This window comes from Lepisma saccharinum, chromosome 1 (genome assembly GCF_977018435.1).
Source record: "Lepisma saccharinum chromosome 1, izLepSacc3.1, whole genome shotgun sequence".
NCBI lineage: Eukaryota > Metazoa > Arthropoda > Insecta > Zygentoma > Lepismatidae > Lepisma > Lepisma saccharinum.
Genome location: NC_139229.1, coordinates 170,147,951 through 170,166,998, shown reverse-complemented (window position 1 = coordinate 170,166,998; position 19,048 = coordinate 170,147,951). Strand labels below are relative to the sequence as shown.

At 40.2% G+C, this 19,048-nt stretch overlaps 2 protein-coding genes across 2 annotated transcripts in view; one reads left to right on the top strand and one right to left on the bottom strand.

The window, feature by feature from the left end:
• The window catches only part of LOC146003924 (E3 ubiquitin-protein ligase RNF180-like), a 116,128-nt gene that overhangs the window by 43,045 nt on the left and 54,035 nt on the right, over positions 1 to 19,048 (bottom strand). The window lies entirely within an intron of this gene.
• On the top strand, positions 4,227 to 18,920 carry LOC145990023 (uncharacterized). Its single transcript, XM_083125648.1, has 3 exons — positions 4,227 to 4,328; positions 13,771 to 13,898; positions 15,871 to 18,920. Exons 2-3 carry the CDS (start codon positions 13,784 to 13,786, stop codon positions 17,073 to 17,075), a joined length of 1,320 nt encoding a protein of 439 aa, XP_082981774.1. The 5' UTR covers positions 4,227 to 4,328; positions 13,771 to 13,783; the 3' UTR covers positions 17,076 to 18,920.

Here is a 19,048-nt window from a genome sequence, read left to right as displayed (position 1 = left end):
ATCACTCCATTTCCATTTAAAATTTTGAAGTTGAATTCAAGATCGCGGCCGTCGTCGTCATATACACTACAACATTTTCTTCCACTCCTATTACAAACCTACAGTGTTAGTTTTGCAAACATTGTGCCATTCAACTATATTTTGGTGTCTCCATACTTTTGGACTACCCTGTACAGTAGTCTCGAAAGTTATTTAAAATGCGTGGAAAAGTCAGGGACTTATATTTCGCAAAACAAGTGTGAACCCCTCATCTATCACCGCATGGACTATTTCATGCGTTTGCATGTTTTGTAAGATATTTACATTGCACAGGATTCATATGATCTATACGTAACATAACACAATTTTTCGCTCTCTGCCAGAAAAAAATGTCAAGTGTCAACCGTGAATTTCTGTCACGAAATATGTTTCCAGTAATTTATCTGCACTTCGTATATGCATCCTTCCCCATATATTACACGTATGTTATAGGTGTATATATAGTGTTATAGGTGTGTATATATAGTGTATGTGTGCACTCGCGAGCAGTTGTGCCCTTCCCAGAAAAACATTCTAGATCCGGCTATGGGCCTGAGTCCCCTTACGAAAATTTCTGGCGACGTCTATGGTTACATTTAACCCTTTCACCACCCTGAATGAACCTCTGTGAGAATGAATGATGAAACATTTAATTGACGAAGCGAAGATGGTAAAAATGTAGGACTCAACTTCCGATTGCTGGATGCTTTCGCGGGTAGTTTAGCTGAGTTAGATTTACCGTTCTTAATATTTTTACGTTCAGAGTAGGTTAGGTTTGGTTGCTTTTGTCTTTCCACATTTCCTTCACCTGCTGTTTAACATGAAAACAAAAAACTTCAAGCAATTGAAAAACTTTCAATGGCGCCAACTTCTGAAATTTACTTTTCTCTTTCCTGGAGCAGATATATTTGAAATTAATAATTTATAGGCACTGGAATTACTTTTTAGAAGTTCAAAGATGATTTAACATTAAAGCCTTATCCAGGGGGGCAGTTTGCTCCCCCACTTTTTGCAACTTTTGCTCCCGCACTATGCTAAACCTTATCTGCCAAGGGGAAGTCCACTAGTTTGCCCCTAGTTTTGACACTTTGCCCCCCCCCCCCCCCGTTTTGGAACCCAATCGCCACCACTGGTCTTATCTTATAAATGCTTTCCTCATCCTCATGTACACCACGCAAAAATCATTCAGCATAAGGAAGTCAGACCAAACATAACAATGTCTACTACAAACAGAAACAATGGTGACGTCAGACTTTCTACATACTGTCAGTGGGCACGGGATGACTTGGATGGGCCTTAAAGAAAAATGCATTTTGATAATCACGTTGTTATTATGTGACCAAACGAAGAAGATTCCCATCGCATCAATATTATCTATGCACTTTCATTTCGTTTTTGTCATGAAATTTGCCTATTACACTTTGGCAGAGTATAGGCCAGCTTGATTTTGGGTAAACCATCCTTAACGCCGACCCTGAACAGAAGTATATAACCTCTAATTTACTTTCCTTTCCAATATAGCAATGCAGGAGATTAGTAAGCATTGCTACGTGCAGGAAACATGGGTTTTTCTCAACATACCCGCTGAAACAGTTTTCAATATTTTTTTACCTATTAAGCACCGTGCACGCGAGAGGATTTGCTGTGAATCCAAACATGAGTTTAGCTTTTCACTCCCACTCCCACGATGTAGAGAGGTCACACTTACAGTAGTTGAATGTCGCCTTTGTTGCAAGCGGTCCTGGGCTCGATCGTTTTCTAAATGGACAGATACGCAAATAATAATCCGTGAACAGAATCAATTAACTCCCCATTGAACATGAACTCCCATAGTTATACGCATAAAATTGTGTAATAAATAATAATTTTACATTCTATCTCACTACATTCGGCACTTGGAACGGGGTGTATCTAGAATTTTTCATCTAAGCGCGTAGGGTGCGTACAGGGCATTTCGACAGAACTTAAAATAAATATGAACGATACACCTCATGTGAAGCTATACTCCCATCAAGGGTGTTCGCAGAGGGGATCACTTGCCCCCCCACCCCGCGCCGAGATATCTGGAAATACTTCATATAATTTAAATGGTGAGTGTGTCGAGTGAAAACATGGACGAGGGGTGATGTGAAAGATAGCAGATTAGGTACCTATGCAAATTATCCTAGTGCTGGGGATGAGATGTGGGGAAAAGCATCACTCCACGTTTCCCCCACTTTAACACTGTTGAGAAAAAACCCTGCGGGTGGCATTAACTCCCATTGAAAATTTTGTGGCATAATATAATTTGAGTTAGGCTATTATTATTGTAATATATATTTATACTAGTTCGTCTTTTCTGACCCAGAGTGGCAGTGCTCTTCTGTGTTCGTGGACTCATCTACTTCTTTATTTATCCTCATCACCGCGAGTGTCCCTGCTTGATTGTAACAACCGGCTTTGCAGACCAGTAAACATCCCAATACTCTCATTTCCTTTCTAGGCGGAGCATCCCACTTTCCATTACTTTTACTTTCTTCTCGGTACTTCCCGTGGCTAGCATCCACTAATGGAAAAAACAGCAGCTACTGGCCGACAGTGTTGCCAACTTGATTTTTTTTTATTTTAAAATACAGCTAAAATCCCTGTGAAGTAGCTAGGTTTATAAAGATGCAACAACCTGACTCCATGTGGGGGAGTCTAAATAAACGGAGTACTTTCCAAAATATATTTTTGGACTTTTGTTGCCTCGACATTGTTTGTATCAAAACAGAATGTTCTCTTGTTGAGCTGCTCATTTAACAAACAAATGTTTTGTATTTATTTGGGGGGGGGAGGGGTTCAGCCGCAGATCCACGGCCAGAGTAATGGGGGCAATCGTCCCTCTCAACCGCCAGTTTTTCTTTGTGAAATATTCTGTGCCTAATATTATCTACTGGTGGCTGGAGTAATGTGAGCAGTCTCTGTGGTCAAATGCATTGAATATATTCGTCTCACGATCTCACCAGCGGGTTCTGGGTTCATGACACGGTCTGGGTGTTCCTTTGTGTCTCTTCTTCAATTTCATCATCGTCACGATTAGCCAACAAAAAAGCAGGAAAGCGAAGTCAATTAAGGAAAATACGAATTCAAATTGTCTGGATTTTTTTTTTTTTTTAAAAAAAAACTTTTCCGACGACACTAATAGGAAAGACGTGATTATCGACATTTGTTTTTCATTTGACGCCGAACATTTAATTATATACCAATACCTTTATTGCGACAACGTGATGAATATGAAAGAAAACATCCATTCCTTTCCGGAACTCGAACCCAAGACTCCTATTTCTTTCTATGCAATGCGATAATGCCGAAGAATTAAAATTCACCCCTCTTTGCGTCATTTCTGGATGCACCAATATCTAAGAAAAAAATAGCACGGTCCCAAACTAGATATACTGTGTAGAAGCACCACACGCAGGCCCACGAACATAAATGTTTGTTGTGGATGCTGTGCCATGGCCGCAGACGACATTACAGGTGAGGTCTGCGAAAACGAACAACCAACAACCAACCGCGTCGGCGAATCGTCTATCACTGTCGCCCGTGACGAGAGGTTCAGTGACTCCTACGATTTTTCCCCACGCCGCTGCTCTTTGGATCAAAATAAACGAATGCACGTGCCAAATTCGGCATTGAGGAACTTTCGGATGCGAGGGAGATGGTGGCGAGCTGAAATTTTAGAAGATTAGGAAACTTGATTTGAAAAAGTATTTGGATTCACTAGTCTAATTTACTTCTCCCACTCTACTGGCACATCATTAAGACTTGCGTTTGTTCATTGTTACATTGAAGTGAACATTGGAAAAGCACGCGCACTTGCTTTCTGGCCAGCGCACTAGAGCTCGCAGAAAGTCGGCAATAGGGCTTTTTTCCCTTCACGGAACTAAAAAGTTCCTTGGGGTATCTAATAATTTCAAGAACTAAGTGATGGGTTAAAGGTGTTAGATCTGGTTCCAAAAGAGCAAAGTTGGCAACAGAGCTGGCCGCGGTGATATAACACCGTTGGGGACGCACGTGATAACTAACAAGACCTGAATCCTGCTCGTGTTTCCTCTTCTTCCGACTCTAGATGACATCACACCTCCCCAACCACTTTTCTCCTCTCGAGGAGCACGGGTGAAAGCGCCGAAGAAAGCAACGGGTGGGGCTAAGCGGACCAGTTTGAATTTTCAGTTCCACTAGGAAGGTATGAGTAGTCGCTTCACTCAAACAAAGAATATCCAGCTTCTCTCAGTACTCTTCCGCATATACTTCAATGATGGTGTAGACTAGAAGAAACGAACGACCAGGTAGGTCCAGTAGTGTAATGTGCAAAGATGTCCTTCTGAGGTGGAACTTCTATTCCCCCGGAAAATTGCATTTTCGGGTAAAGGAGGCTCTAGTGTCCGGACCCATAGCACACACAGGAGATGCACTTGCCTCCTGTCGACACCGTCTTCAAAAGAGCTGAGAAGAGAGCGCGTTGAAACCCTCGTATGACGAGGACACCGTAAGCTGAGAAGAAAAATAAGTTTAGAAGTGGAATCCCAACACGAGAGTTACTGTTACAGAACTCACTAATTTATTGTAGATATGCATTTATTCTTTAATATCAAAAAGCAGTAATCTCAAAGCTTAAAGCCGGCCCCCCGTGGCATAGTGATTATCACATCGCGCTACAAACCCAGGGGTCCCGGGTTCGAATCCCGGCCTCGACATCAGGGGCGCCGAAACCGGGGGCCCGAGTCCCCCCTTCTCGTTTGCCCCCCTCCCATGAAGGGCCCAACGTATAACTTTCAACACTATTTCATCTTGTAACAGAATATTATTTGCATGATTGAAATTTCATTAATTATTTGTGGGAAATCACGCGGGATTCTGCTCTGAAATTATCGTTTTACTCCATCTTATTATCTTTTTTAATGCACAGTGAATTAAGGAAATGGTATGATATAATTATGATTAGCTATGTGCGAGATTAGAGGAATACGAATAAGCATGGAAATAGTGTACACCTCGCGTTCTTAAGCGAGTCCATCGAAAAATAGGTGCCTTTGTTTTCCACACGACTGTAAGCAACTTTGAACTTCCATTGTCGGCATGGGGCGTCGCTTTGTAATCAAGGGGTTCCGGGTTCGATACCCGGTGGAGGCACAACTGGTTCGGATCCCACTTTAAATTGTAGGTTCAGTGCCGATTAGCCTTCCTGTGCATAAAGTGGACTTAAAACCAAAAACTCAAAACTCATTGTCACCGTCTGTTGTATCGGTTACCTCACCTTACGAACTTCTGAGACAACAATTGATTGATTTTATTGATTTTCCTTCGCTTTTTGTGCCACTTTTGGCTAATTTGCGAAGATGGGGATGAGTGATGAAATTGATGAATGGACATTCAAACAACCAAGCTCGAGCGGGATTCGAACCCGGGACCTTTGGCGTCGCAGCGCGATGTGCTAACCACTCGGCCACAGGATCCGGCGGCTAATTTGCGAAGATGGAGATGAGTGATGATATGATGAAATTCATGAATGGACACTCACAAACATCCATGCCCAGGCCGGGATTCGAACCATGGACGCCTGGCGTCGTAGTTTTGAGACGACAAACGTCAAAGATTGGAATGTCTTGGCCATCACTTTCATTTGAAAGAGACAAAAAAAGGACTGGAAAAAAAAAACGAATTGATCGTCATTGTTCAGAGCAGTGAATTGTGGTGGGTGCAGGCGCGTATATTCTAGCTATCGCCGAAGCCCGGAGCCCGGATTAAATACAGAAAATAATCGACTATGAAATGTGACTGATGCTTCACTCAAACAACGACCGCGGGGAAAAAATGATAGTATAAAACCCGCGGCTCTTGTGCACCGTACTACCCGCGGCTCTTGTGCACCGTACTTCCGCGAGGAGAGAAGTGGGAGAGTGGACCATGCTTCCTTATGGCCCGAGGTGAACGGAAGAAAAGGCTGCGCGGGGATTTTTCGTCCAAGGTTTGTTGTCCTTGTGCTCGATCTGTACATGGGGATGGACTCCTTTCCTTTAAAACTACCACCAGGCTTCAGCGGTTAAATTCTTCCCCGACCAGCGCCTGGAGGCGGTCGGTGACGTATTTGTAGTAGCTTCTTAAGACAGAGAACTCTTCGTTTTATAAAGGCGGTAAAACCTTACAGCGATGCCAATGCGCTAACCAGCATGGGATTTTTCCCAGGTAAGGGAAATTTTGAAACTAAACTACTATTACAGGAACGGGAAAAGAGTGGCTGGCATGTGATTGGGAATTTGTCCTCTAGGCCAAAACAACACAGTCCCATCGAACACACTCAGAACTCACAGGCCGCTGACCTTCAACCACAAAACCACGCTTTACGATCTCTTCAACCCCTCTGCTGCTTTGTTTATGACTAGCTGGGGGTAGACTGACTGGCCGGAGATGACAAAGGGCATTTTGCGAGTGGAAATCGCGTTGAAGGAAGTTTAAGATAATTTGGTTTCTTACTGTGTGGATTTTCTGAAGTGTATTGAGAGCGTGAATTACGTATATATGTTTTGAATGATCTGTGCTCCGTCGTGTAGTGAACGAAAATGAATGACATAATTAACGAACTATTGCCGAAACAATTTACTCTGCTTTTGCATGAGGATAAACTTCAAATCGTGAAGACATGCAGGCCTTTGGCATCGCAAAGAAGAGAAGAATGGATTTGATTTGTTATTTTGCGTTGCTCTTCTGCCACTTTAGCTAATAGCGACGATGCGATGAAATTCATGAAGGATCATTCACAAAGAACACCAATGTCCATGCCTGGATTTGAACCCCGGTCCCCTGGCGTCATAGTGCGCTGTGCTAATAACCATTTTAACACAGAGGTTGCCAAGAGAAGAATGGAGTTCCTGTCCAAATTAAATATTCAAGGTAAGAAGTTTATTATACGCGTATATTTTATTCTCACACGTAGGCCTACATAAATATTTCACAATATGGGCCTCTATATATTTTATAAATAACCATGAAATGTTTTAAATGTTTTCCTTATTGTTTTTATATTAATGAAACAGTGTTATTTTTTTGTAATGTATGTATTTTAATCGCAATGTCGGAACCTACCATTTGAACATTATGATAAAAAGAGATAGCCCAGGTTTTAAACCCATCATACGCCACTGGGTGGGTGGATGATGTTGACCTCAGGGTTGAGAACGGAGAAAAGAAAAACTGGAACGCTGACTATTTCAAGAAGAAATAGTAAAGCCCGCATCACACGGAACTGGATTTCCAGTAGGTATGCCCTAGTTGGCGCTGGACTGGCTACCAATTTGCTAGTTTTCGCCTCACACGATACTTACCAGCGTACTTGTCGATAGACTTTTGTTCCCATACGAGGGAAGTTGTAATGGCGGCCTCGTGAGATGTAAACAATGTATCACTTCACATTTTTAAAAGCCGATAACTATTCAATCGAGAGGAATAACGTTTCGTATAAAACGTTATTAGGTACAAAACAATGGCGCTGCTTAAATACATACTTTACAACGTTTACTGTACACGTATAGAAGAATATTGTAGTTGTTTCAAATGTAAACACTGTGCACTCAGCATAGATGGTGTAACAACGTGCCATTTATGCTGTATACGTTATACATTGCTGGAGTAACACTCGGAAACCACAGACAAAAGTGCTCCTTTGCACACTCAGATTATCTTCATATGTTGAAACTTTGCTCTGATTGGCTGTTCCACAGAATCCAGCCAGGCACGTATCCAGGAATTCCTTTCGGGGGGGGCTCAACACCATTTTTTTAAGGGGTATAGTAAGAACCTCACAATTGTATGTTTAAGACCAGTGGTGGCAATTGGGTTCCAAAACGGGGGGGGGGGGGTGCGGAGGGCGTTGCAAGGAAAGTTTACTTTCTCTTGGTAGCCAAGGCTTAACATTAAAAGGCCATAATTTTGAAGCAGAAAAATAAAAAATGGGGAGCAACATCCCTTAAATCGTTGCCACTGTAAGGCTACCATTTTAATCAGAACGTGAAATCGGAACATTTTTTACCACTCGACTCCTCTGTTTCCATGCATTAATAATGTGTGCCGGATCCATCTCAGTATGTGTGTTTGTCCATTTCTTCTCATCAGGTATAAAAACATCTATGGTATCTTTGAGTGTTTCTACGAAGCTGTTACACATGCACGGGATGGACAATCCACTCGATAACGCGAGATTCAAATTGTGGGTTGCGAACTGGACGCAGACAGCTCTCGAATATTTCTCTCTGATTCGAGCCTGAACACCACTAACGTGTCTTGTCCTCCCATTTTTTCAGCTCTTATAAAAGCCGAAACCCACCAAATTGTTCAGATTCAGGCCTTAGCACTCACAAGTGTTCAAAAATGCCTGTCACAGCTTCCGCTGTCTTGTTATATATCGGCACGAAACAAAGGAAGTCTTCTCGAATACAGGTGGATCACGAAACAATTAATGCATAATGAAAATCCTTCCGTTCCCAACACATCTAATGTTTCATCTCCCAGTATGATCAAATGCTTACTCATTTATCTCCAGTGACGTGCCCAAGGGAGGGTTGGTGAGGTAATAACCCCATTTGACCCAGTATTCCCCCTCTCCCTTCCGAAAATCCTGGGCACGCCTCTCTCTATCTCGGACATTTTTTAAAATCAACTCACCAGAAGTTTTTATCATCGTATTGGAGATTGAAGTAAGATGCGTTCTTCCTTCAGGTTTGGATATGATCCTTTAGGGTGCTGTCGTCTGCCTGCCTTCACACCTAACCTTAACGAGGCCCTAATTTTCCACCCTTGTGACTTGGATTTTCAAGACTTAGGAAGGTTTCAGACCGAAGGGACAATCAACAGCAACGTTTCACACCGTAGCGACACAAATGGCCGCACAAACCTAATCTTCAGGCGACACGGTGTGAAATCTCCCTTATTAGGCCATTGTCATTGTCACCTTGAAGTAGTAGCTCTTGTTGACCACAGAAAAAAATTATCCTCAACCGGTGATAATGCTCCTCAGTTTTCTTCTCTCTCCTATATTTTCTGTGCTTGTTCACTATACAGGCAACACCTTACGATTTGATATACACAGGACATGTACTATGTAGACATTTTAACGAAAAATCGGTTGAAGTCAAGGATGACTAGGTGGCTCAGTTGGTAGAGCCCTGATTTGGGTCCTGGTAGAGCCTGCAATTTCCTCCAAAAATGTCTACATATGCAACATCTTCTTGCTTTCACATCTCGACATTCATAAAATTTTCGGCTGTCTCTTTATGGTAGTTAAGTGTTTGAATGTGTTTCGAACCCAGTAGGCTTAAACAAAAGTATTTTTTTATATCATGAAATTCTCAGACTGCATATACGAAATTTAGTTCTGGCAAAACTAAATCATCACTCAAAACTTTGATTTTCAGTTGATCTATGCAGTTTATTTCCGTTTAATATCCGGTACTGATGAAATATTCACTTTAGAGAGAGAGAGAGAGAGAAAGAGAGAGAGGCCTTGATCTCTTCAGCCCTCGAACCGAGCTAGCACTACTCTGAGGCCCCGGAAGTTCTGCTGTCGTCAATGCCTTCATTTTCGAATCACTATATCTTATAAAGCAACCAGAGGACGCTGACTGATCTGATCACCAATCGACTGTATAAATTGTCACACTTACCTCTGAAATCTCATTAACCGATTCTTTGTACAGATCAATCGAAAAATTGAATCGGCGTATTTATATTCTCATTATATTGTAGAACGTTACGCAGATAAAACGATTCGTTAATATCGCCAGTAATTGACTCCTTTTCTCATTCAAGAACGTACCCTCTCCCGCCTTCCAGTGATTAGAAATTACAACGAATCGCCCTACGTGTGGCTCTACCTTTGTTGTGCAGCTTCCAAATGCTGACAAGTCTCTACATAGTCCTCAAGTGCGCTGAGACAACACCAAAAGCGCAAGAAAAGTGTACGTGCAATATTACCAACAACAGGGTTATAGAACATTCTCCGTCTTGCCTCGATACTTGTCTATCTCCTTAAATCATCGTCACATTATTCAAAAAGCCAAAAATCTAAGTTTATCTAGTGTAAAATAAAAAAAATCCTGGGGGGGGGCTCGAGCCACATCAACCCCACCTTGGATACGTGCTATTAACAATAACAGGGTTATAGAACATTCTCCATCTTGTCTCGATAATTATTTCTCCCAAATTATCATGACATTATTCAAGAAGCCAAAATCCTAATTTTATCTAGTGTAAACAGAAAAAATCCTGAAGGGGGCTCAAGCCTCCTGATTCCCACCTTGGATACGTGCTATTAATGATAACAGGGGTATAAAACATGCTCCGTCTTGCCTCGATAATTATCTCTCTCCTTACATTATTTTCACATTATTTAAGAAGCCAAAAACCTAATTTTATCTAACGTAAAGTGAAAAATTTCCTGGGGAGAGGGTCGAGCCCCCTGTGCCCCATCTTGGATACATGCTATTATCAATAACAGGGTTACGGAACATTCTCCGTCTTGCCTCGATAATTATTTCTTTCCTTAAATTATTGTCACATTATTTTATTTCACACCACAAGAAACAAAAAAAAACTCATTTTATCTAGTGTAAACCTAAAACTTTCGGGGGGGGCTATAGCCCCCTAAGCCCCCCCTCTGGATACGTGCCTGAATCCAGCCTAGGAAAGCAAGTAGCAACTAAAACATGTCCTATTCCTCCAAACCAGTCAAGCAGTCAGCCAGGCGGCCATGATTGCTACCTAGAAAGTTAGTTCGGCGCAAACTAGGGCAATCCTACTAGAAATCCAGTTCCACGTGATAGGGGCTTTAGTAATAACTTGGTTTACAAAATCTTATATAAAACTTAATTGGCTTATTAGACACATTGACCTTATCAATCTATTAATTATGAACTTTTTTAACATCATTATTATTACATGTATAACATTTGGCTCGGACCCATCCCGATGCCTCGGATGGGAATATATAACTACAATAAAAAAGAGGCAGTCTTATTCCAGGGTGACAAGGAGCATGGTTTCGCGTCTGAAAACGACTTTAAAGTGGTCTAATCTTGCCCCTATCTCAGAATACCAAAGATAACGATGGAATATTAATAGTCTAAATTGAACTATTATCGAACTAGGATGGCAAAATGAAAAACATTTATATCAGTTATTAATTTATTATATTATCCGCAATAATAGGTTCGTAAAAAAATATATAAACGGTATGCTATAGATATTCCATGTTCCGATTAGTACCCATGGTGTATAGTTAAGGCTACTATTTAATAATAGCAGAAAGACGCTTGCTTTTGACGTTGTATTCTTTTTGCGAGGCTGAATTAGTTTGTGTTTTGTATCGCATCAAGAACTATTTACGAAGAACGATGTCACAAAACCGTCTTACTTCTGTAGCAATGTGGAAAAACTGGATAATATTGACACTGAAGGGACCATGAAATATTTCATTGAATCTTGTTTCTTTCGTAAAAATCGAGTAGAAGTTGAAAATATTCTGTTTTGCAATATGCCACTGTATTATTTAATCAGGATTAGTATTTTTTTTTACTTATACCTGTAAACATGTGTGTGCTACTTCACACTGCATTACTGTGGCTAGTGTTACATATTATACAATGTGTAACTAACGTCAAAAAATGCTTTTGTGTGAGCATGTGCGAAGATATTAAACACCCACAAAGAATGTGGGGAAAAAGCATGATATATGAACAGAATATGATAATCAAATTCTCAATCAAAAGTTACACACAAATTATTATGTTACAAAATTATACAATCGGAATATGTAATTTTTTTGTCCAGCTCGTCAAATTTGATCACCCTGATATATTTTTGTTGTCAGAGCTAGTAATTGTAACTGAAGTATGTATATTCTTTGGTCTCTATTCCTGATTTTTTTTTAAAAAAATGCTCCCCCCCCCAAACGGGTAGAAATCGGTCTTTATGCTTTGCTAGCTTTGGGCCCACACCCCAAATATCTGAAGAAATCGGCACCTATGCTGGGCATGGATCTTTGTGAGTGTCCATTCATCAATTTCATCATATCATCACACATTCCCATCTTCGCAAATTAGCCAAAAATGGCACAAAAGGCAAAATAAAATAAAGCAAATCAATCAATCATATCTTAATTTTCTACATGAATTTGCAATATAGTTTTATGATATGAAACAGTAACTTCAATTAATTTTTGTCTACAGAAATCCAAATCCTTTTAAAAACAAAGAATCAGAAATAAGATTTTGGCTCAACTCATGGGAGATACCTTGGTTTGGCGAGCCAGGCAGTCGTTCAGCCCTTAACCTGCCTCTGTGAATTCGATCTCACTTTAAACTGAGGTCCAGTCCTGATTAGCTTATCTTTGTATGAAGGGAATTTTTTTTTTGTTTTCAATTTCAAGCAGACATAAAACATTCTGCGAGCCCAAACCAAATTAGTTGGTGAGGTAATGCAGGGTTTTCCTAAAGTCCTTCCCACATTATAAATTCACTATAACTTTGTAATGAACAGAGATATTTCAGTGAAATAAAGTTTGTACTGCACAGCAGTCTTTAAAGTTTTACCTGGCAACACAACACGTTGAGAGGATCACGTGGCTGAGAGCTATCAGGTGATTCCACGATTACGTCGATTCAGGAGACAGGTGGATTGACCGCAGAGGACCCACATCATGGCCTGTAAAGTTGCCAGAGCTCGCTCCCAATGGCTTTTGGCTGTGTCAATGTGGTCAGGGCAAGAGATCTGGATGACATCAAAGCAATCTGCTGCCATCATGGCCATTTCGGATTCAGAGTGAGATTGCAGGAATGCATCGATGTGAATAGTGTCCATTTGGAGGTGTGGTGATGAGGAAAACAGACATGCAGTGTTGCCAGGTAAAAGTTTAAAGGCTGTTGGGCAGTACAAACTTCATTTCACTGAAATGTATGTTCATTACAAAGTTGTAGTGAATTGAAATGTGGGAAGGACTTTAGGAAAACCCTGTATATATATCTAAAGAAATTGGATTCTCGCGAATGAATGGATCAGTATCATGTGACTTGTTTACTTTTAAAGAGAAGCAAGTTTCTTATTTTCAAAAGATAACTTCCCAACATTTATTTTACAAATTCAACTCTCGCGATTCTCTTAAGCAGTGTATTTAGGGGGGTGGGGGGCAGATTATGGGACTTAGCTCCATGAGATGAAACTCTTTACCAAGTTTGTGATGAAATTTTAGATGCAAAGTTCTCTGCAGACGATTTACATATTTTTTGATGCCATTAACTTAGTTTGAAGCACGATAATTGTAATTTACCATTTCTATTGATCAATAAAAAATAGCATTTATTAGGACAACATACAAAATATATTTGTCGTGTTCTGCAACAGGAACTTCAATTACTTCTTGTCTAAACAAATCAAACTATTTTTAAAACAAACAGCAACACTTATGTAACAAAAATTAAGGTTTTGGCATTACTCGAGTTGGACACCATGGTTTGGTACCCAGGTGATCTGATAATGGCAATGAAATGCCTCACACGGTAAGAAATTTTACTAGCAATGAAAATGAGACGCTGATTATTCATGTGTGTCACAGGTCAGATTTGTTCAAGTTGACAGAAAGAAAAGCTGGGTATAAAGACATGCTGTAGGATAATTTGCGCAAAATATAAAAACAACAGCAAAAACTAATCTTTACACAGTTTACACTGCATGGTTTTCTTTCAGGTTTGAAGTTGTGATGATAGTCAAGTTTTACATTAACCTACTGTTATTTGTGGGTTTTCTGGTAGTCCAAGGCCAACAACAAAACCCAGCCGACTCACAGGATGAAGGCGTAGATTTACAAAGGCAAGGTAACTATATCCTACCTCAATGAGCCTGAATGTGTCAAACATCTAAATTGGGGAACTTAAAGCAAAATGCGTGAGCACTCATAAGAAAATTTAAGATATTTCTCCTTCCATTTAATAAGAAATATTACAAGCTTGGAAAGAAAGCCGAGATTAGACATTTTTTAAAAAATGAAATTTCAATGCATATTTTTGTTCACTTGATAACCTCAGACAACTTTTATACTTGGCGACAATGCTACTATATATTCTATCACTATGTTTAAAAAGAGCATCTCTTGTCTCTTGGTGGAGGGGATTGAGCATACCATGAATCTCTAACTTTGCTACAAATCTGGTGAACTACTACTCTCACATTCTACTCCACGAAAGTATAAATATGAAGTGGGGGGTGTTCAAATAAAAAGGTACCTTGTAGAGAAATGGTGATTTCCAAAGATATTTACATATAATCAGAATACATGTTAAGACATTTGTTTCACTGGAAAACAAGGCAATAACTGGCTTCCCAGAAGAAGAACCAGACAGGAAGGGTTGCTTTGAACTCTTCCTCTGATGCAAAGTGGTATGTATTATGCCTGTGGGTGTTTTCCAGTGAACCAAAAATGTGCATGTAATGAGTATTTTGTCTGGGCTGGAGGAGAGCAAACAGGGCAGGGTTCATGTACTTCCCAGGGAAACAGTTTCATGCCAGTTTGCACCAAACCAACCTTGCACAAAGTTGGGATTTTGAAGATCCACGGGTTAGTGTAACCCTCAGGTCAGTATCATTTTTCATTGCACCGATCTGAAAAGCATAGCGGACTGCAGGAGTCACAAAAACCTCGGTTTTACTCTAGGATAGTAGCTAGACTCAAAGCAAGTACCTATACCACGCTTGGTACATCCTGTCATGTTTCCCACACTTGCCGATCATTGGCATTTCTATCAGAAACAACGTGGCGTTGCTGCAGTAGACAGAGTGAATTCCGAGTTGGGGAAGCTGAGGTCAGATTGTGCATAAGATATGAGAGAATGCACAAGTACACCACCACACTAATCAGCAGTACACTTATAAAACAAGGTTCTTGCACACACAAACAAAACACGTGGGAGTTAAACCTCAACATGGCAACAGCATCTACATAAATGCCTCTTTTCTGCCTTCCATTCGCTCCTTGCTGTCCAACAGATGTATTTTTCCTTATTTCTCATTGGCACCAAAACTTTGAGCTATCGCTAGCATGGGAAACATTACAGGTTGTAACAAATGCAGTATAAACGTCATACAGATAGAAGCACATGATTGGGTACCGGTTTCGAGAAGGTGTGGTTCTGCTCATGGCATGACTGAATGACAGAAAAAAAGAGAAAGGATTATCATAGGATGGTGGTAAGGGGGCATCGATACAGTGACAAGTGACTGCCATGAGAATATTTCAAGCATGTGATAAAGATGAGGGAAATATTTACGTGAATAAAGTTTGATATATCAAGTGTGAGTTTGCTCTTCCTCGCGAGTAAATCTGTGTTGGTGCAAATGGGCATCAGTAAACCTGCAGTATACTTTGGCACATGGGTAAAGGCATGCAGAATGATGACTGCTCAGATTGCAATATTACCTGCTTTTGATGGCTTTTCTTTTGGTACAAACACCAGAAGTAGTGGGCCATCCATGTGATCAAAGACGAAATTGAGCATCATGTCTGCTACCTCATATGATTCCTTTAACAAGGTGTATTTTCATTTGATTCCTCTTCAAAATCACTTTCTATTTCTTCTATTGTGACTGAATAAAGCACATAAATAGTAAAAAAAAAAAAAAAAAGTAGAGCAGTTGCAACGTTTCATGAACCTTCAATTTGATCGATCAATGCAGAAAAGTATGATATTCATTTTCAAGTCTCTCACATTCTCAAAATTCAGTTTCATCATTTTCTTCAATCTCTGTTTGTTTATTTACCGTTGGAATAATAATTATTATTATTTAATTCAGGTAGAATTCTGACTGAGCATCTTTTTCGGCTTGTGAGGGACACAGACTATGGGAAACTCGTTCCACAAGAAGAGCTAGAACTAAGCAACAATCAACAGGAAAATCCATGGCTATTTCAGTACCCACCTTTCACACCTGAAGTCCAAGTGCCTGTGAAAGATCAGCAAGCAAAGACACCAACAGTCACAAGAAGTAACAATGGCGATGCGACCATTCCGTTAGCAAACAAGAGAAATGGAACACGAAGAGGTCAACCCACCAGAACGACACTAAATATTCCACCAGATTTATTCACATTGCGAGATTTCATATCACCAAATAATTCTACGCCTTCCTTGCCACTTTTGCCACTGAGTTTGCTCCTTGGTAATTCGCAAAATCTGCAGGGCTTGCGATCGAATATTTCCACATTACTTTCCTTGTATAATACCATTCAGCAAAGACGGCCCACCGCTCTTCCAGTAAGTCCTCCAACTAAATTAACTCCTCCAAGACCTTCTTCAAGTCAACGCACAAACACGAAAGATAAGCCAACCAGCAATTCCAAAAAACCACAAAGACAGTCATCTAATGCCAGTACGTCAACAAGAACATCCTCAGCAGGTGGGTTGCAAAACCCAGACTGGCTTTCTTTTTTAAGTGAAGCGTTACAACCACCGACATCAAGAACTCGTGTGTCTCCAAAATCAAACATTCCAAGGCAAACATCCAGTGGTCAGCAACGTGGGAAACAAAATGACAGTTTACAAACATTGGGCCAACAACGAGGAACCATTGTTTTAACTCCCGAAGCTTTGCACATAACAATACCACTGACAGACCAACTGAAGGGTCTCAGAGCCCATGTGAATTCGGGAGCGCACACAGTCCCCACTGCACACCACAGCACTGCCAGAATCCCGCAAAACCTGCCACAGCAGAATGCTCACCAGAGCCAGGGACAACATAACAAAGGAACATCATATTCAAGACCTCAGCATGTTCAGAAAACAGTTCCTGCTAAGGAACACCACCATCATCCAAAACCTGTTCAATCTCCTGCATATGTAGCTTACATAAAACCATTGCCAGTTTCACATCACCTTCCCACAACTAGCACAGCACGGACTACTGTAAAGCCACAGGGCACAATTAGGCCACAACCACGTCCTCTGTACTTACCCTTCTTTGAAATAGGTGGTTGGATACCTGCTTCAGCACCCTGAAAGTAAAATTCCGGGAAAAAAAAACTGCATGAAAATCTGTCAACAGTGTGAAGTTGAAAATGAAGATAATAAAGCTCCCAAGTCTCAAATTTCAGCTGTGGAAACAACAAGCTGTCACAATAAAATGTCAATATGGTGTCAAAACTATATGAATGTTGTACACAGGAGTACAACAAAAAAGTTTCTGAAATGAACTTTCGACACAGTACTGCCCAGACGAATCGCATCTTCTTGTCACAACAAACAATGCACACACAGGTGCACCTTGTATAAAACATTTGATACAGTGTCAGGCTCACTTGTGAACTGCTGTTTAAGTCTATGTTGGGAAATTTGCATCTCAAAGCCAAATGTCTAGCCTAGGAAACTGAAATGTTACAGGCAGCTGGGTTTGCTATATATTTGCTGTAAGAGTTCATCTACACTCTCCTGTACTTGAGTGATTTATCATCTCGTTCTTCAATGGTATTCTCCTTTTCTATTTCAGTATATACTGAATTACAGTTTATAGGCTTACACTGGAAAACTGTAGTAGTATGCCTATATTTAAAGGGAAGAATTTTGTAGTTTTGAATTTTTATTTAATTAGTCAAAATGCATGTGAATATTGGGAGAAAATGCATCTGAGGTCTACCAGATGATGAATTTCTTCTGTTCAAGTTGAAAGTAAGTGGAAGATAGTTTAACCTGCAAAATTCAACAAAAATAGAATTTTCTGAATTCAATATTCCAATATAGTTTCCATTTTCCTTAATCTTTGAATGCAAGGCTTACATTGGTCTTTCTTTCCATTGATTGAACAATTCGAAAAATTATTTCATAAACAACACAAAGCTCTGTACTTTGATTGGTGCTCTCCAGCAGATGCATTTTAGCCCATTTTTCCTTGACTATCCATTCTTGAAGGAAGAAAACTGCACCACTTTTCTCAATAATTAAATGTATGCATTATGGTAGGAAAATCCTAACACTGATGACACTGTATAATTAAAAAGTGGAAAATACCATAAGAATTAACGAATGCATGTATGAAAATAAATAACACAAAGTGGAAAAAAGTGGGAATGATATGAAGAAAACTATTTTAAATTTCGTATTTCTGATATAGCTTGATCATTATGTCTTTTCTATGACTTTTCTAATACTTTTTATACATCCTAGCTGAAAGCCAAATGCAACATACTTTCCCAACTTTTGTTTTGGTAATTGTGTCTAGTCAGTGTGTAGTTCTGTCTATATGTTGTCAGTGCATATGTCACCAAGTGCATACAGAATGCTTTTTTATCATCATCCATGCAATGAGTCACATAAGTAATATATCCATTCTTTACTATTACTAGAAGGGCCGCGGTGGTTCAGTAGGTAACACGTCTGACTACCATGCTCAAGGTCCCGGGTTCGATCCCCGGCTGGATCAAATCCGGGAACTTTTCTAACGTTGGAAGCGGCCCCGGCGCCCACCCAGCATCGAATAACATGGGTACCTGGGGGAAACCCTGGGGGGTAAAGGCGGTCAGGGGCATGGTGCTGATCACATCACCCCCACTCACGACCGGATCAAGAAAGTGTGGGGCGTTAACCCCACACCCCCTATACGCCTTCATGGCATGGTGATAAGCACAGGGGAACACTTTTTTTTTCTTTTTCACACACTATTACTAGAAGAGTTTCAATACTCAACACTGACTTGCGTTACCTTGCATCATTACACCAGTGTATATTTACAATATTCAAAGAAACTTGTGCTGTATTTTCAAAAAACACAGAAGCATAGCATGAAATTTTGTGAAGTAGTTTTTGACTAAATCATATGACTTTTATTTAATTTTGTACCTTGTAGACTGATTTGAGTGTGTTCAGCATATGTTCACAAGATATGTCGATTCAAATAATTGTAATGTTTACTTCTACTGATGAATAAAGTTATCATATACTCTATACCATGTCTTCTTTTTTCTTGTCACAAGCAACAC

Excerpts from the sequence above, each read along its gene's own strand:
- LOC145990023 (XM_083125648.1), top strand. The coding sequence starts at position 13,784 with ATGATAGTCAAGTTTTACATTAACCTACTGTTATTTGTGGGTTTTCTG. Across the intron at positions 13,899-15,870 it reads CGTAGATTTACAAAGGCAAG|GTAGAATTCTGACTGAGCAT; the intron begins GTAACTATATCC and ends TATTTAATTCAG.